The sequence below is a fragment of the Corvus hawaiiensis genome, chromosome 11, assembly GCF_020740725.1.
Source record: "Corvus hawaiiensis isolate bCorHaw1 chromosome 11, bCorHaw1.pri.cur, whole genome shotgun sequence".
NCBI classification, from domain to species: Eukaryota; Metazoa; Chordata; class Aves; order Passeriformes; family Corvidae; genus Corvus; species Corvus hawaiiensis.
In genome coordinates, this window is record NC_063223.1 from 23,930,532 (window position 1) to 23,949,984 (window position 19,453).

A 19,453-nucleotide genomic window follows, 5' to 3' on the forward strand; every position below is an offset into this window, starting at 1 on the left:
CCTGGTCCCCCCTCGCCCTGTGCATCTCATTGCACAGTCCTCTGGCAGAAGGGATTGAATTGGTACACACAGCCTTGACTTAGGTTTGTGGGAAAGGACTAAGGAGAAAAAGATAAATGGAACCAGTTTCATAACTGTTCCATTCTTCTTGGAGGGAAAGCTTCGTTCCACTGCTGAGGGTAGTCCAGACCAGAACAGGTCAGTATGGAGGGTGGATGCCTGTGGGCCAGGGTGGAACAAGCCAAAGGGCCCAGGTGTTGCACTGTCTGACTCAGAGCATAGTCTTCTCCTGCCAGGCAAGTTACCTGAGACACAGTTAAACAGCCACATGCTGCTCCTGGTACAGTACCAACCCCTCAGTGTTCCATGTGAGACTGGGCAGGTATGTGCTCAAGGGGTCCCGGTTCAGGGGGTGGTTCCAGAATGATAGATCATTTAAAAAGCATAATCATGGCAGCAAAAAGCTGCCTGAGCATGGACTTGGCATGTCTGAAATCTTCAATTCCAGCCTCATCCCATTACATAGTGAATGCATAAAAAATTACCCAAGTTGTAGTGTAGTGGCAATATCTAATGCAAAGTATTACCCATAATCTTGACCTTTTTAATGCTGTGAAGCATAGCACTGGAGTCCATCTTGCATTAGAAACCTCTGCTTCTTCTTGGAGGGAAAGAGTATCTTCTGCATGGGTAAGTCTGATTAAAATAACACACAGTTCCAAGCTGATGCTTGTTTTATTAGAATACCACATAACGTGAAATTCACAATTTATGACCCTTAAAGATCAAAATCTTAAAAGTTTTTTGCTCTCTTCTGAACCCTCTGAGCTGTGAAGAAAACCCCAGCATGTTGTTCTAACCCAACATCTTCAGAACGTTACTTTGAAAATATTAGCAAAGTAGAAATTAATTTAAAGCATTTAATAGCTGAGACAGGCAACGTGAAAAGCTGAATTACAGAAGAAACAGTGCAACCCAACATTCATACTACAAATCTACCTTTCCACAACAATTAGTACTTCCAGGTCAGTTTTTTCCACCAAAAAGATGTTGTAGTGGCGAAAAGATGATGCTGGGGAAACAATAACAACAAAAAGAGCACATTAGACTTCAAATACTTCTCTGAAAATTGGGAAAGAGCTAATCTAATTTCTATCCCACAGAAAGACACAATGCCACTACAAAACAATACAGGAGGAAACTGAAAAAATAGAGGCAACAATGGATAACTTGTGCACTAATGGTCTGGTCTCAGTCATTAAAGGAATGGCACACACCACAAATAACAAGGAGTTTTATTTTCTAAAAAACTAACGAAGAAACAACCAACCAAACAGCAGCTGCCAACGTCCAACTGGTGCCATGCAGTGATGGACAGCACTCACACGATCCAGCCTCAGCAGCACAAGAGAACTCCTTTGGGCAGCCAGCAGGTGTCTGCACAGTGACACCAATTTCCATTTAAAACGGTGCCTTTGGGAGTCAGAGTTACAAAGTCCAGATTTGCTCAGTGGCCAAATAAAGGTCACATGCACCTTCATGGGGCTGAAGGACCATCCGGGAAGGCCCTTTTAGCTGGCACTTCTCAGCTGAGAGAAGCCACTTTGTATAAGGGCTGTGATGGAGGTTCAGTGACCCTCTCTTATCAGGAGTTTTTTTCCCAAAGACAGCTCAGAAGAGGAACATTTAGTGGGAATGCTGCCCCTTAGCACGAGAAAGTGACATCCCTTTTTTTTTTTGCCTTGGGAGACTTTGGTTTAACCACAGAAAAGATGTCTCCATCCTTCAAAATGATAGAGAACCACCCAGAACTGACAGAATCAGCCTTTGACACAGGCTTGGACAGAGCCAGGACTGCATCTGCTCATCTGTGCAGGATTAGTACCTTCTCCAGAACTTTGAAAGACCTCTTCCTTCTGACTTCATGTTTCCTTTCTTTCCTGTTTGGTCCACTTGCTGCTGCAGCAGCTGCACTGCACCCTCAGCCTGACTGGCTACTCTTTCTTCGAGGGCAAATTCCACAGGTTCCCCTGTAAGAAACAGCAGCAAGAACAAAACCACAACCTTGCTTCTCTACACACTCCCTGCATACCCAAGGGAATGAAACCCAGTGGGATCCAGGAATTCCTTACTCACAGAAACTCATTTGGTCACAGTCTTTAGTATGGGATGCCGGGCTAAACTCAAGCCCATTTGCATTGGAGGAATTCTAAAAGGAAAAGGAACCCAAGAACTGTTACATAATGCTAAATTCTATTGTACAGAGATTTTTGTTTGCTTGCTTCCTAAAAGTATTAAAAAGCAAGGTCTACAGTCTTTGTTGTGTGGATTCATTTGAGAATTTTTTTCTGCTACTATGAGGACCTTCTTCACCAAGGTATTGTTACACCTCCCTCCTCAGGACATAACATAAAGCTGTAATTCATTTAGAAGGCTTTAGCATACCAGACAGTGAACTAATAGTAGCTATGCAATAGGCAGAGATTTCAAAAAACATGAACAGAAGAGCTGTGGGAAACAATAGCCCCTGGACAGTACAGGCCCCTGGATATTAGCCCTTCTAAGACGTAATCCTGGGACACAGACTTAACTTGGAAGGGACAAAAATGAAAAGTGCCAGAAGCAAGAGGTGGGCCAGGAATACCCATTAGGAAGGTGATCAGCAAAGTACCACAAAGACCAAGATAAGCATATAAAACCACAACAAATCAGCAGGTAAGCTTCTACAAGAGAGTAAACCCTAAAAGAAAGGCGGATCCTGATGGTGTTTCCCTTGCACTAATCTCAGAACCATTTAGGTTGGAAAAACCCTGTAAGATTAAGTCCAACTGCTAACCCAGCACTGCCAAGGCCATCACTAAACCATGTCCCCAAATACCACAGCTAAGCTCAGGTGAACACAAAATTCCAAACCTTTGATGGCCTGAGATTTTTGCAGTTTAGTCTGAGAGCATTAACGAAGTTTGGAAAATTCTCTGGAGTGACAGGCCAAGCATCTCTTTCTTTCTTTGACTTTTACTGATGCACTGTGTAAGTGGAAAGATATGCAGGTTTGACCACATTCATCCTGACCAGATGTCACCATCACAGGCCTGGGAGACATTTGAATGACAGCTGAAAATGCCATCCACTGAACAGTCACGTGCCTGTGGCACTTCTATGCTCCTCATTCCGAATCCAGTGCACACGTCCCAAAGTCAATCCCGCATGTTCTATGTAGACAGATTTCATTCCTGTTTAATGAGACCCTTCCCTTCTTGAGAAGCATTATAAAACACCAGGTGAATTTGAAACCAAAGCCATACACTGTTGATAAACTGAGCAAGAGCCTTGGAAGAACGACCAGAAAAACTCCGATAAAGTACAGGAGCTACTGACATGTTTTTATCCTAAACCTAATCTTTCTTCTCATCCCGAATTAAAAGAAAAAAACCAAACAAAACCCAAATGGAAAGCATGTCATGGAAGTACTTGGCTCTCAACTTCTAAAAATGCACGTTAGGAAGAAGAATTCTGGCCATGATTTCACACAGTATTTGTGACACCCGATCTAGCGTTCATCAACAGAACAGTTTGTGTCCAGACATCGCTCTCGGCGCAATGGCACCTTGACTAGTGCAATTTCAAGGATAAGTCATGATGATGGCACAAGCAGCTGTTCTGGAGAAGGTTCCTCTCACCTGAGTTACTATTTGCTGAGTTGATTTGTGCATCACAGTTCCAGTTTACCCGGAAAGCACTCAACACATGCCCTCCCATATTAGTTAACACAAGAGGACCTTGCACCGATCTCTGCCACCTGCCATATTATTTTTCAGGGTCCAACCTGCTAACCTGGAGCTCCAGCTTTCAAGGACTCTGATATCTTGAAAACTGTACAAGCAACAGAGGAATTTTGGAGACCCTGATTGTAACAAAAAGCATCTTTCAGAAGATGACCCTTATCTCACCAACAGAGTGTTTCAAGTACCTGAGAAAAGAAGCCAGAGAGGGCATGTGCAGACATGGGGGGGATGATAAAAGTTTTAGAGACAAATAAATCTGCTTGTTTTAGAGAAGTTATTCTTTACTGCATGCTCCCAATGAGTTACCAGGTAGTCTTCTTCCTATCCTGAAAATCCGACAAACCTGTCAAAAAAACCCTGTTCTGAAAGAAAATTTTGGGCTTCCTTTGTGGGCAAACCCAAGAGAAAGGTGTTTGCCTCCTTGGAAAAAAACTCTCTTCCAAAGAGTTAGAGAGGGGGAACAGGCCAGGAAGGTGGTAGCATGGCAGGGATTTCAATTAAATTTAGAACGAGCATCCAGGAAACAGATGAAGTGCACATGGGCGGATGCGCAAGAGCCAGGAGGACACAGGCATTAGGGCATCTCTAAGAGCAGCTCTGTCAGGGCAGCCTCAGAGCCCGTGGGCTAAAAGAGAAAGAATCTTCTCCTCCTAACAAGGTTTTTGGAGAAACAGTGGCTTTAGAGAGCAACAGCCAATCCCTCTGGAACAATCCTGTCATGAATCTGCCTTCTGGTGCTATAGCGAGAAAAGGCATGGCACTGTTTCAGGAACAGGGTGATGCCTGCATGGCCATCAGCAAACAGAAGGACACTGGTGGGGAGCAGCACATGGTCACAGCAAAGCCAGTGGCAAGATGCCAGCACCCACTGCTGGCCCTTTGTGGAGTTCTCCATAAAGAGGCATCTGAGGTGACAGAGGACTGGAGTACTGGAGAAAAGGCAGGGCATCCCTCAGGCTCAGCTCTCAGGGGCTGAGCTTACCCCTGAGCTTGTGGCTCAACAGTCAGAAAAGTTTGTGTCGCCTCAAAAAAATATAACTCATCCATTTGCTAAGTCTGGTGAGGAGTCAAAAATATCAAAAATTATGAGGGTGAAGCAGGGAAAAAGGGGACAAATGACCTGCAGGGATTTTCATGCTTGCCACTGTAAGGGTCCAGGACTAAATAGGTGGTGGTGTCTGTTTCTGAATATCCTCTTGCTTACCTTTTTAAATCCATGCTCTGGTTTACTCATGTGGTGAACACCGTCAGCTCCAGTTCTAAAGATAAGTAAGTAAAAACTGAGTTTACAAAAAGTCACAAAAAGGAAGCAATCCTGTAAATGGCGACTCCAAGTATTTCACTAGAAACCAGGACTTTAGTACCTCTACTCAAGATACATACCTTTAATCTATATTAGTACTCATGTTTCAAAGTCTTCCTTAAAAATGAAAATAGGCACTCATTCTGCTTTTCTACTAAGACAAACAAGCAATTAAAGAGAAAAAGTGTTACATGAAAAGGGGGATGAGCAGATATCTGAGAAAGCTTGTGAATCCTAAAAGGTTTACAAGGGCAGGTAGCAAAGAACCGCAGAAAAATCTGGCAAGACTTGGTCACGGAGCATTAAAATGGCAGAGGAAACTCTGTATGGGGAAGTATGAAGGGATGTACGTGCAGAGAAACCATCCTGGCTTCGCTTGGGGTGATCGGTATCACTGGGAGTGTCACTTGGAGATTCTGATTTCTCAACACTCAGTAGCACGCCAAGAAAACCCAAATCCCCCAAGAGATTTTAGAAGTAAAAGAGCTTGTCCAGAGAGAAGAGAAGACAGAGCTGGTCTCACTACAGCAGACACACTCCTTCCCGGGGCAGGGAAGATGCTCAGCCTGAATGAGCTCTTCAGCCTAAGAGTGTAACAACTGGAAAAAAAAATTACATAAGGCTTGAAGATAGCACTCACCAATTTGATTTTGAATTCAAGCATACACTTAAGAACTACAGATTGTTACAATCGTAACTGCTGTGGCAATATACAGGACCTAGAGAGAACTGCCAGACTGGACCATGAAACAGCCCTTTTTGGCCTTGTATTTTATTAATCTACAGCTTGCATCTTGGCTAAAAGAAATCAAAAAGCATTCTGAATCCTGGGCTCATTCCTCCCTCATTTCCAACAGCTGTACCGTGACTAGAAACAGGCCAGGGGGCCAGGGGTGGGATTAAAGGACTACATTTGTATGAGCAGGAAAAGAACTGGCTTCAGACTTTGTTAAAATCTCTGCATGAAACACATTTGGGAATTGGGTAGGAAATAAGGCAACAAGGTAGACGATTGGATACGGTCTGTACGCAGTAGGGGAAAGGTACGCATAAACACTTCCAACCAGTGATGGATCTGGGACTGTTTGCCACATAGTCCTGAGGATTCGGTACCAGTATAGATTTTCTTCTTTTAAAAAAAAAAAAATACACTCTCTAAAGAAAGAAGCCTGACAGCCTGTAACTAGCCTGTAACTGGGTCTCCGAGAGGTAGTCAAGAACTAAGCCCAAGGTCGGCCGTGAACCAGCCTGTACCCTCATGCTGAACGCATCCAACAAACACCCTGAGCTGAATTAGGCAGAGCTCTGACAAATCACTGCCCTCAGGCAGTGATCTCTCCCCTCTGCTCAAGGCTGCTGAGGCTGCTCTGCATGCCCTGTCTGGACTGGAAACCCCAGCACATGACTGGGAGTCAGTGGAGTGAACCCAGCAAAGGGCCACGATGCAAACACGATGATGGGATTGGGGAATTTTTTCTAAGTGGAAAGGCTCAGAGATGAGGCTGTTCAGCCTGGAGAAGGCTTGGGTGGGATCTTACCAATGTACACCTGATGGGAGGGAATGAAGAACAGGGAGCCAGGCTCTCCTCAGCCCTCTTGTCTTCTGGCAGGACAAGAGGCAAAGGACACAAATTGCAAAACATGAAATCAAATCTGAACACAAGAAAAACCTTTTTGACTAGAACGGGGGTCATACACTGCAACTGGCTCCCCACAGCTGCACTGGTTCCACCCTCAGAGTCTACTCAAGACCTGAAGGAACTTGCTTAGGGTGACCCTGCTTGAGCAGGAGGGGTTGGACTCTATGATATCAAAGGACCTGTCCAACCTCAACCATTCTGTAAAATCCAGAGACAGAGACCTACTTGGGAATCGCCATGAAAAGTTCAGCTACCGAAGAAACAAACAGTGAAGTTGTGCAAAAATACTCCTGTGTACGCACAACACGTGCAATTTCGGGAGACTTTAAAGCACTTGAAAAAGAGCAAGTTCCAACGTGTTTTGCCACCGGCCTCGAGCCAAGAGGGCAGCATTCATCAGCTGGCTCAATGGAGCATCCTGGGAAGCAGGTGGAAAACTTGTTTCAGTTCTTCCCTTGCTGTCCCAGGCTCAGGTGTGCAAGCTAGTGCACTGCTCTATCTGGCCGCTGAGGTATGACCTCACTGTGACTTAAAAGGGATAGGAACACAGTGGAGTTAAACAGGCAGAGCTCTGGTCAATGGTACGGGAACTTGGAAAGCACGGGACCACTTCTTTCCCAATATGAACAATGATGCTTACATTCTGTTACCTACGGAAGAGAAGGAAGAAGAAAAATGGGGCAAAGGATTGCACAGAAATTAAATATGAGGAAGGTACAAGAGACATTAAAAACATTAATATGTGTCCTGGCATACTCCTTTGGAGTCAACTGACCTGTCCACACATGGCTGTGGCCATGAGGTCTCAGCTCTGACTTCCACTCTTCTCCTCTTCACTGCTTCTTCCACTGCGGTACTTTCTGACATTTCATCTCTTCTCTTGACCTTCAAACATTGCAAATTTGGTACTGATAACTGATTTTGACTTCTCTATTTCAGAATAAAATTCATAATTAATATACATTCATATTTTGCAAGACTTGTTTCTGCTTATACACTGAAAGCCAAAAAAGGATTCAGGACTAAAATAAGCACTGGGAGGCCAGCCACAGAATTATGCTCAACAGTTTTAAACAAAATATTTCTTTCTAGGACATCCTATTTCCTCCATTTTTGGAGGACCGCCAAGGAATGTAAGGAGCAGGAATGCAGAGGTAGAAAAATTCCTTGGGGGAATTTGGATTTGAATTATTCTTCATTAATTCGCTCCATCTTCAGACACTTACCACGTTGAAAATAAACCTACCCTGAGCTCTCATTACACAAAAACTTCTCAAATAAGCTTAACTTTGCTGTTTATGACATACACAGTACCTAGGGAACTACTTAATTACTCAGCAATATCAACCTCACAGACTTTTCCAGTGAAGAAAACACTGGACAGCTCACTCAGTCAGGCTCGCACAAAATTCATGGAACTGAAAGCAGCAGGGTCCTCTCGGGTCCTGATACAGGACTGCATTCCAGGCCCAGCAGAACTGCCAGAAGAACCTCTCTCCCCTTGGATGGTTCTAGGTGAGAATTCAGTGCCACTTTACACTGACTAACTGCTAGAGATAGGAGAACTCTAGCATTGCCAAAAAACATGTGTTCTGCTCCTCAAGAATAGTTAGAATATAAATTAAACAACAAAACAAAACCAAATGCACAACTTACAAGCTCATCGCTGCCCTTGTTTACTTCTTTACCTGCAACAGAGGTATAAAATTTGGTGAATATTTAGACTGGACTTTCTTTAACCAACTGAAGAATACATTTTTGCACTGCACTTCCTCTTCTGGGAGCAAGATAAACTACTGTGAAACAGTCTGGACCTGAATATGATACACTGAAATAGAAAACCTTCAAATACAGCTCTTTCTGAACCAGAATTCCTGGCTATGAACACCAGGTATCAATGGGATGGGACAGTTGCTCGTCTTGAAGACGTCAAAGGCGTCTTCAGAAGAGAAGGGCCCAACGAACAGTTAGCGTCTCGCCCTGCTTTGGGCACCAGATGGAAGATGCAAAGACATCTGGAACACAGCCTCTAGAGAATACTGGCCAGCTATAGGACATATGGGATTCACACCTATTTCCCTGAAGAAAAATCCTCACCAACAGAAACTTGAGACATCAAGTCTGAAAGTAACAGTGCCTTACATATTCCTAATTTTAGAATAGCAATGCTGTACTATCTGGAGAGGGCAATTAAATACTGAAGCAGGTATACAGGGAAGTGAGCAAACTCTCCACGGTTATAAGATTTTACATCCAAACATGGGATGTTTGATAGGGAAAACAAATAGGCAAGACTAAGAAATTACTAGTTGGCCATTTTATAAAGATCAGGTTACCTGCTAAGCAGTCATAAAAAAAACCAGTAACTTTTTTCAGAGCCTGATAATCAGAACAGGAAATAGTAAGAATACTCAGTTTTCACAACAGGGGAGTTTAAATGAAGAGTCCCCCAGAGGCCTTAGCTGTGGCCTGAGGTTGTTCAAGGAATTCACAGAAAACCTGGAAAACGAGACACTATGGAGGTGAAAATGTTTTCTAATTATACAAAGGACATTATTACCACAATTACTATCATTATTTTTTTATAAAAATCCATTCTTTCTTTAGGAAAATAGCAATGAAGAGTGTGATGTTCGACATCAACAAATGTAGTCAAGCACAAGGAAGAAAACCATGCGTTCCATATACAGTGCCAGCTCCAGCCCAGTGACTGACATTAAAAAATGAAGGTTGGGAGCCACTGGGCAACGCTTCACAAAAATACCAGCTAAAGAGTCAGCAGTGGTTGGAAAGACAAAGGAAAATTCAGGGAAAAGCAATACGAGACAATAAAGAGCACCCTGTTATGCTCTATTTCAAACTCCCTGTACAGTCACACCACATGCGGTTTTGCTCTCTCTGATTCAGGTACAGTAGGCGAAGGAAAAGAGAAAAGCAAGACATAGATGTTTCCAGAAATTACCCAAACATAACCACAGTAACTTACCGCAAGAGAAGTTTTGCTGAAATGAGTTCAGTTCTAGATACAACGTGCAAACGTAGGGATAAGGCACAAGATGGACATTCTCATGTTTGAATTTCATCTTTGATACTTGCTCCCATTTACTCAAATCTGAGAAGAATGGCAAGATAAGGCACAAGATGGACATTCTCATGTTTGAATTTCATCTTTGATACTCGCTCCCATTTACTCAAATCTGAGAAGAATGGCAAGACTTAAAAACACAACACAAACATTTCAAAGGAGCACAAGTCCTGACAATGTCTTTTAAAGCTTCAAAAGTCACAGCACACTACACATGCGCACAAGGAAGCAAATACGGCCTTGTTACTATGAACTTGTGAAACTGCACCAGTAACGCGCTACAGGAAACACTTATCCAGGTGACACCGCCCCATCAGTCACCTGTATTAATAGCATTCCCTTAACTGTGTTTGCTCTCAGTCTTGACACCCTCCTGCAAAAAAACATGTCAGGCTCTTCCAAACCTATGAATACAAAAAACCCTCAGAAGTCTTCCTAATTAAAAGGGAGTTATATTAAAATTTTATTTTAAAATGGAAAAGGATTGGGATTTGTAGAAGCAGCATCATTAAATTTACTTCACAGTTCAAAATGGGGGAAAAAAGGTAACTGACAGATAAGTTACAGCCATTCCTTTATGCGGGTGCAGTTCTGACATCCAGGAGCTTCTGCCTGGAAGAACAAACGGTGCTGGACTTAAGTCTCCCCACACACCTCTGATCTCAGGGAGAAACAGGTGAAACAAATACCGTTAGTCTACATTTGCTAGCAGAAACTAACACCCCAGGGACAGAAGATGATGAAACATTGATACAGTCAGTTCCTTTAAGGAATGAAATTGCCTGGTTTTTGGCTTGAAGGACTCCTAGCTGGTGATTAATAAAGAGCCACTCTACAGAGAGGAGCCCGAGACACCAACTGCAAGACGACTTCTCGTGCCAGACCTCTGAGCTCACAGTTCTCTACCAGGCCCAGCGCTAGCTGAGCATCTGGATGGACTTGCAAGTTCTAGAAATACAAGTTTGCGAACCAAACATTCCTCAACGCACAGGCAAAACTGGCTGAGCTTTAGAGAAGCAAACCAATAATGTCGGTTGGGTTGGGTGTCTCCCGTATAATGATGCTCTCGGCTACCCTCTCTTCTTGACAGCAACAGGACTAAGTTGCTGTCGTATGTACCTGCTTTGGACAGAGAAAGAGGATGGCCTCATTCCTGCCTGCTATTAGGCGGCATAATGCAGTCTTCTAAGACAGGAGTGGAATGCCTTGGAGGTGTTCATTACCCCTGGGCACTCAGAATCACGGGAGGTGATGCCAGATCTGATCCAAAAGCTGACACACCTTTAGGACTGGAAAACCCTAACATTTAACTGAGTTACTTTTCTCTTCCACAGGAGCCCCAGGAGAGTAACTTCTTAACCCATTACACTACAGCAACTGCAACAGAAATATTAATGGTCAATTTCTTTAATCAAATTATTGTCAATTTAAATTAATACTCTGCAGAATACATAGCAGATGCAGCTGAATTCTTTGCAGTTGCGCAAGCCAGGAGAAAAAAAAAATGAAGGCCAGTCTTCGTGCATTCTGATGAAAAAACACCTAGAAAGCAGAGGAACCTGTAGTACGGCTGCTAGCTAGAATAATCCAATCTCAAATGCCTCAGCACTTACACATCAAAAGTGAAATCCCAGGAAACTACACTCCTCAAAACCTGTGCATGCCAATATTCGAGTATCAGCTTCTGTACGATTATGCCGTGCAATCGCACAGAGCTTTTACAGTGCTGTCTGCGGACAGCGGGCCAGACTGATGGCAGCTCAATGCCTCTGCAAACTTTAGGGAAGACGGAAAAGATCCGCTGACCGGTCCCACAGGAGCTAGGGGGGTGAGCACGGTAAGGTGAATACTATGCAGATGACATTTGCTTCACATTTGTTTCTAGGCTTCAAAGATGTACGCTAAGAGGGGACCAGGATAACTGGGTGACAGTCCTGCAGGCTTTGCGCATTCAAAAGTCTGTCTGGACTTCCAATTATCCCAGCTCAACCACTGCTCCTTGTAAAGCTCACTATGTGAGGTGCTTTTGGCTTCTCCCAGCCATCTCTGTGGAAACACGAGCACAGACTCACACTCGCTCCCACCCTCCATCCCCAAAGGCTCACCATGGTTTAACCTTTGAGGGACCTCACAAGAACAGCACTGTGAGTTTCCCTGCCCATGGGCCAGCATTGCTGGGCCTGGAAGGAGCGTATTGCGTTCCACGAACCTTTGGGAACGATGCACTGGGTGCACTTGCGAGCGCATGAGGTGGGCTTCCTGGCACTTTATATACACCTTGATTTGCTCTGGCTAAACCTCATTTGGAACGCAGGGGCATTTGGACGAAAACACCGCAAAACACTCTTGTCACATCAGTTCTCTGGTGAAAGTAACACCTCAGGTGTTCCCAATACTTTCAGCCAACGTCAAACCACAAAGATCGAAGTACTCCTACTCCAGCTAAAGATCTGCACACTCCTACACATAAATGTTGAATTATGCAATGCGCAAGAGATACGAGCCATTGAATCTTTTACGAGTAGGAAAGAAAGGATACACGGAAAGATGGTGAAGTGGTCCGTAGAAAATGGATGCAAATCATCAAGATTTCCAAGGATTACTCGAATCACTTCCTGGAGAGGCCAAAAAAATAAACAAAGGAAAACTGTTAAAAACATAGTCACAATTCCACCATCAAGTATGCTTTCAAGGCTTGGGAAAAAATTAACATTACTTTACAGCTTGCATGAATCACAGAAGACCAGGTTCTAGATATTCTGCTTTTCCTCCTCCCCTTCTTCGCTCCGCTCCCTCCTATCATTTCAAAGTGCACTGCACTGACAGACTCATAGAAATTCAGGTGAATGAGTATCTTAATCTTGAACTAACATAGAAGAATTACTATGGGAAGTGGAGGTGTGCTTTTAAATTTAGTAAGTTTTAAGTTTAAAAAGTAACTTTTTTTTCCCCAGCAAAACACACATAGCATTTACCTGTTTTGAAAATAAACATATTCCTCTTTCTCTGAATATTGACCCAAATCAGTTACTAGGGAACTGCAGTTAAGCCCCAACGAACTCCTCCTCTACAAACACAAAACTTTCTAGTAATACCTTTCAGTATTTTCAAAAGTGAAAAAAACCCCTGTAATTCTTCATATCACTTAAAATCAGCATATCTTCTTCACTAATATTTTTTGTGCTATTACTGTACTCGGAACGTTTTTAAAAACTAAGTCATAGGAAGGGGCATTTTTAAGCAGGCAGTATATTGATCTCAATTTCTCAGTAATGGCAGGGGCTTTCTTCCGTCTCAGGAAGACAACAACAATGGAACTCATCAATTTTGACCGTCGGTTTGTGCTTGGACACAAAGCAATGGCATCATTAAAAGAACACCCATTGGTTCCACGGAGAGTTGCAAGGAGAGCACATGCAATTTAGCATTAGATTTGCCTCCATCAAGCCAGCTCACCTGAAAAACCAAGAGGGTTTTACAGCTAGTCAAGCCTGACAACTTGAAAGTGACAGTCAGGTTTGAGGTTGAGACTGAAAGCCTGGGAAAGAGCTCCTGCAAGAATGACTCTGAAGAGGAATCTAGACAGGACCTGGGTGCAACTAGCTCAACAAACAGGAGTTTCCATTTGTGCAATTTCAACGGTCAGTAGCTTCTTTGGAATATTTCAAATAAAAGCATGACTCTTCTACATTAAATTTTGCCTGTCGAAGAACATTTTTCATTTATGTAATTTTTCTTTTTTTCACCCTCAGACTCTCCAGGGAAGCTCCCCATTACTCACACTCGAAATGACATTCTCAGTCCCATAACAAGCATATGATTTGTTCAGCCTAACACCCATTTAAGGACCTGCCTCAGCTCCTACCTCTGACTCCTTGGCAGCACTTTCAGTGAGATTGAGGTTAGGAGGGCTGTGAAACAAAGAGAGAGTTTGAACCATCCCAGTCAAAATGCAATGAAGCTACATTTCATGCAAGACTTTAAAGAGCAACAAAACATAATTCCCACTGAACAGGAAAAAGTACTTAGCAGGCAGGTAAATTCCTAATCTATTACTCTTAAACATCCTTCATCCACAAGGATTGTTCCTTGTGAACTTTCTACCCGCTTGTGTTCTTTGTGCCTGAGGATACAACGGATGAGAGATCAGATCTCTTCAATCAATCCTCAGTAACCCTCAGGACAGTTTTTTTGACATTCTGCTTCAGGGACTGAAAGGAGGAACTAGCAGCACATGTCTGTTAATCCCCTTCTGTGCAAGCCTGCAGAGAAATGGCCCTTCACAGCACCGGAGCTAGGCCCTGCGATGCTGGGAGTTGTGTACCGCCTACCTCAAACTGTTCCCAAATACCAACTACAGCTTCTGGAAGCCATCTTCTCAGAAGCTGTTTGCTGCCAGGTATCAGCCAATAATCAAACGCACAGGGAGAGAGAAGGTCTTAAAGAAAATCTGAACCTATTAAAAAGTAAACAAATTACATAAAGGTCACTCGGAAATAAGTAAATAGAGTACAAGGAATCCTGGCATGCAAGTATTCTCTGGTCTACGGTCTGGCAGGCAGCCACGATCACAATTCAGGGGCCAGAACATGGACAGACACAAGAAGTCCCTCTTCGGAAAGGTTCTCTCCTGGCTCTGTAAGGAACGAGTCGATGAAAGGAATTACTCGGCATCAAAGCAGAAGGACATATACCACCCACCCAAGGCTTATGCTGTGGTCATGAATCATCAGGGAAACAAAAGCACCATTCTGGAAAGGATACTGCCATGGTGGCAAGGAAATGAGGGCGGAAAGAATGGAAGAAGGCAAGGCACTAATAACAAGGATGTCAGACCTGCTCTCTGACTGCAGGGGATTCACTGGTTGGGCTGGGATCAAAGGCATGAGAGGGACTGAAGAAGAGGACATGGTTTTCTTTTAAGCCTATGTAGCAGCTTGCATGTGCTTGTGTTTTGGATTTGTGCTGAAAACGGTGTTGAGAACGTATGGATACTTTTAGTTACTGCTGAGCAGTACTTATCCAGCAACAAAGGCTTTTCTGCTCCTCATGCATCCCACCAGTGAGCAGGCTGGGAGTGCACACAAAGCTGGGAGAGAACGAGGATGGTACGGCTAACACCAACCAACTCAAGGGATATTCCGGACCCTAGGATGTTGTGTTCGGGAATAAAACACAAGGAAGAACAATACGGGGGAAACGCCGTGGCGGGTTTTTTCCCAAGCAACCGTTACGCGTGACAGAGCCCCGCTTTTCTGAAGATTAAACACCTGCCTACCCACGGGAGGCAGTGAATAAACTAAACTCGTTATTCTCCTTCACTTACATATGTGTCTTTCGCTTTACTCATTGAATGAATTGTCTTTATCTTAACCCGTAAGTTTTACTTTTACACTTTTACCCTTCCAGTTCTCTCCCTCACTCCACTGCAGAGCAAGCTGCCACGTGATGCTCAGTTGCCAGACAGCATTAAAACATTACAAAGGCTCTAAAGTTTCTCAAAAGCTTACAGAATTTCAAAATGCTATCTGTAAAAAGTGACTCTTTTTACACCAAACAGCACAAAATTCCCACAAGGTAGTGAAACAGGAGCGTTTGCTACAGCTCAAATTACCCAGCACGTGGAAGTGCAGCAGCAGCTTTTAAACGGCCACTTTGTTGGTCAGTGAAAGATAGGCAGGAAATGAGTAGCCCCCAAGGTATGAATTTAAGGTCTTGTATCAACTCACTGCCACATGCAGTCAAAAAACTGCAGGCTGACTTCCTGGCTTTAATACACGTACCTGCTGAAGTTGCCATACCGGATTTTAAATTTGTACACAAGCCTGCCAGCATGAAGAAATCTTGTTTCGGGCAACGGATAGGCGAATGGTTTCAACGACATCTCTCTCTCTCTCCCTGAATGCCGGGACTAGGAAAGCAAGAGAGACAAAGGTTAATTCCTATAACCCTCGTTATGTCTCGTTCTGTCATATGAAAAGTTTACACGCAGTTTTTCTTCCAGAGGACATCTGCAGCGAGAACTCTCTTACTAGTCAGCAAACGCCTGATCTGAGTGTTCCTTCCAATAGCGAGGTGTTTTTGAGCAGGATCCGAGGACAGACCTGGAACAGACGGCCACCTCGTCTTCAGCTGCACAGCCCTGGAACTATCTCTGCCGAGGTCCCCGGAGCTCTACCGGCAAAACTAATGCAAACTATCTCCCCCCTCCCCCCCCCCCCCCCCCCCCTCCTCCTCCTGCAGAGCCCTGTGGGGCCCGCAATCGGCACCGGCTGCGCGAGAGACCTCGCTGCCGCGGATCCCCGCAACGCCCGCGAGTCTGGCCCGCGAGAACTCGTTTCTCCCCACCCCCGCCGCACCTTTCCGCTGCCCCGCGGCCGGGCACTGCCCGGCTGCTCCCGGGGTGAGGTGGAGAGCCCAGGCCCGCTGGGGCAAGATCAGACCTCGCTGCGGATGCCGGTCCGGTGTCTGGCCTGCCAGACGTGAGATGCCGCCGCCTTCCTAGGCTCGGGGGCGGCCTGAAAGGCCTCCGGATAGCTCCGGCTCCTACCGGCCACGCTCCGCTCCACGACCACCGGGCCCGCCGCGCCCACCAAGCCCTCGCCTCGGGCGGGGCCGGACCGGGGCTGCGGACTGGGCGGTGCCGAGCGGAGCCGAATGGCGCTCAGCCGAGCACAGCCGAACCGAGCCGAATGGAGCCGAACCAAGGCGAGCCCAGCCTACTGCAGCCAAGCCCAGCTGCAGGTGAGGGGGAAGGACATGGCCCAAAGCCATGGGGCTCTGCAGCCCCTTTCCTCTGAGGGGTAGCGGGGCAGGACGTGCTGGTGGCGGGTGCTGGAGTTGCCCGGGTCTAGACTGCTGAGGTGGCATCTCAGATGAGCCAGAGGCTCCAGGAGACGTTAGACCTGCTGCGAGAGGGGCTAGGGGTCGATCCTTAGCTGCTACAGCATCTCTTTCTTTTCCCTTTCTGAGCCACACAGCTCCCTGTTCCACTTCTTCTGCAGCCCCTGTTGTCCTCCCTTTATAGCCGGAACATTTTATATACTACATCTCTTTAAGAAAGACTAGCACTAAAAGATCTTCCCTTTTCCCACAGTGTTGATATCCAGGGACTGATACAGCATCCTTCACCATCCAGTCAGTGAGATGAAGTCCAATTCCTGTAAGCAGCTGCCCGATGGCGCCCCTCAGTATTGCTAAAGACACGATACAGAGAATAATTCAGCAGCTGCAGAACAATTTTAAATTGATTTTCACTGGTTTTTTGTTTTAAAAAAGCAAAATAAGCTTAGGGAGTCAGGAAGTAAATCAATTTTATGCACAAGCAAGACATCGGTAACTATGCAGAAATGATGTTCTAGCAGATAACCTGGTGGAAAACACAGCTTCGCTAATGACTCTAGCCTTCACTAATAATGACGAGCCCAGCATTCTGAGGTGCATCTCAGCAAGAAGGGCTGTGTCCTGTTTGAGCTGCTCTTCGATAGCAGATGGGAGGCTCTAAGTTGGTTCTAGAACAGTAGAACAGCACCCTCAGGAATCCTGCGCTACTGCCAGATAAAGTGACCTCAAAAGCTGGAGATACAATTCAATTTTTTTTTTTTTTTTAATTAGAGGTCTTACCACTATTGTGCTTCCTGATGTCCTCTGATTGTGCCTGGAACAGTCTATGTACCTCCCTCTCTTAGCCATACTAGAGAAAATGCTGAGGGGGGAAGGCTTGCAGATGTAGTTCACAGAGTCTAACCCACGGCCACCTTTAATGATGTATGTCTGTCTTTCCAACGTTTTCACGTCCAAGAGGACCAATACATTTTATACACTGCATTCTTGTGCTCAATCTTCTGTTGATAGGAATAAACAAGGAGAAAAATTGGTTCCATTCCCCTTCTCTAAGAAAATTGTTGCATTGTTTCTTGCAGCTGTACTCTAATAATTATGCAAACTAACAACTAATTATCTCACTTATCTATCTATGCTGCCAAAATACAAATTTTTATTTCTTACCCAGTCCCTGCCCTTTTACTCAGTACAGCTTTAGCAAAAAAGAGAGTATGATCATTTCTCTGTAAAGTTTTTTTCTCTCTCCAGCCCTTTACTCACCTTGAATTTAAGTCAGAGCAGCCAAGCGACTGTAGTGCCTTTGAGAGCTTTTATACCTTGTGGTAATTAACTCCTCCCTTTTCCCAGGCATCATGGGAATGAGAGGCGGGCCCGGCCAGGGGTATATTAACCTCAGCCTTTGCTAAAGGGGTTTATTCCCTCCCTAGGCTGGATGGGAGTAAGGGCTTTCCTCTTATTTCAATGGCGGGGATGTTTTGGCTTATCTCAGCTTTTTTTTTTTTTTTTTTTGGTGGATGCTTTTGGCCTCTAAAGTAACAGAGGCTTTGAAGACATCACAAAGAAGATAGCATTGAACACAGGGGCTATTTAAGCTCATGGTTTTGGCCTGAGCATTCAGGGATGGTAAGGTGCTTCTGTAATTTTGGGGTGTTTTGGGTTTTTTTTTTTAGAAGTGTTGTAACTTCTGGTTGCATCAAGTATGAAATTGCAAATTTTTTCAGTGTATTCATTGTAGCACAAAAGGGACCTGCCCCAAGTCAAAGATGACATCTGTAATCCAGGTTTCTAATAGGTAAATTGTGGATTGTGTCTAGGAGAGTGAGTGTGAGTAGGGTAGCCGGTTTAGGAAGCACTGAGAGGGGTTTTAAAGGCTGCATGGTAGAAAAAGGTATCCATTTGGGGCCCCCTGAGGCTTTTCCTTAAGCACAGTAGATGCATTTACATGTCTTAAAGCACATAAATGCATCCACTATGCTCACAGAAACACCATATAACTTTGTCCTTTGCTAACTCAGGTGTCTATTGAAATAATGGCCACAGCTTTTGACTTGAGATGAAGCCAGGGTGCACTTAGGACCTGGGTGCACTTAGGAGAGGGGAAGTAGCTGAGTTGCTGGTACTGGGCCCATGTACCACTAAACTTGTGCATTGATTTTGGTTTTCTTCATCTTAGCTGACTAAGAGGCTATCACGGGATCTTTAGAGATGGCTGCGGAGGACTCATTTTGCATCCAAAGTGGATTCATGTTGCCACTCATCCGAAAGATAAGTCGAGGGCTTTGACTTGGAGATGGGATGATAGCAGGGTAGCCAGGTGGAAATTCCTGGGAGAGATTTAATAATTAGTGCAGGGGTAAAGGATGTCCTCTAAGGGGCCTCTTAGGACCGCTACAGGTAGCGGCCCTACTTTTGATTGCAACCGTAGGGTGTGCAGTGCAGAGCAGTTCCAGCCTGTGTCGTGTTGTCTAGCGTGTCTTCGGGATCCTTTGGATCACCTATCTCTGCCTTCTCCCCTCGAGGACCTTATTGCAAGCATTGTTCGTCATTTCTAGGTTCTTGAGTGTTCGTGCTTCTCAGCATGATGTTCGTTTGTTCTTTTACTGGCAGGCTTGGCCGCATCTTGGAATCGCATCTCAGAAGCGTAGAGTCGGATGCCTTTTGTGTCCTTGTCCCTGGCTGTATTGCTATCTATCCTTTCCAGCTGTGAGTTGTAATGTCCTGGGGCTTGTAAGGATATGAGGAGCATTCTGAATGTAGCATTGTCTCGCAGCTGTCTTGATCATTGTGACTGGCTGTT

General features: G+C 44.8%; 1 protein-coding gene across 5 annotated transcripts; it reads right to left on the reverse strand.

Moving 5' to 3' along the window:
* Positions 1 to 716: 716 nt before the first annotated feature.
* On the reverse strand, positions 717 to 16,339 carry MAJIN (membrane anchored junction protein). Of its 5 annotated transcripts, none has more exons than XM_048315598.1 (11): positions 16,257 to 16,339; positions 15,597 to 15,724; positions 13,679 to 13,724; positions 12,353 to 12,428; positions 9,715 to 9,840; positions 8,385 to 8,416; positions 7,504 to 7,658; positions 4,990 to 5,044; positions 2,137 to 2,209; positions 1,886 to 2,030; positions 717 to 1,072 (listed from the first exon to the last, which is right to left on the reverse strand). In XM_048315598.1, the coding sequence occupies exons 2-11, from the start codon at positions 15,695 to 15,697 to the stop codon at positions 1,027 to 1,029; spliced, it is 855 nt and encodes a 284-aa protein (XP_048171555.1). In that variant the 5' UTR covers positions 15,698 to 15,724; positions 16,257 to 16,339; the 3' UTR covers positions 717 to 1,026. The 5 variants fall into 5 exon arrangements, with proteins under 5 accessions (XP_048171555.1, XP_048171556.1, XP_048171557.1 ...); XM_048315599.1 differs by having other exon boundaries at positions 16,173 to 16,326; XM_048315600.1 differs by lacking the exon at positions 16,257 to 16,339 and adding an exon at positions 15,918 to 16,008.
* Between the last annotated feature and the right edge of the window lie 3,114 nt (positions 16,340 to 19,453).

Excerpts from the sequence above, each read along its gene's own strand:
- MAJIN (XM_048315598.1), bottom strand. The coding sequence starts at position 15,697 with ATGTCGTTGAAACCATTCGCCTATCCGTTGCCCGAAACAAGATTTCTT. Across the intron at positions 8,417-9,714 it reads TCAGCAAAACTTCTCTTGCG|GTAAAGAAGTAAACAAGGGC; the intron begins GTAAGTTACTGT and ends CCTCTGTTGCAG. Across the intron at positions 7,659-8,384 it reads ACAAGGGCAGCGATGAGCTT|AGAAGTCAAAATCAGTTATC; the intron begins GTAAGTTGTGCA and ends ATTCTGAAATAG.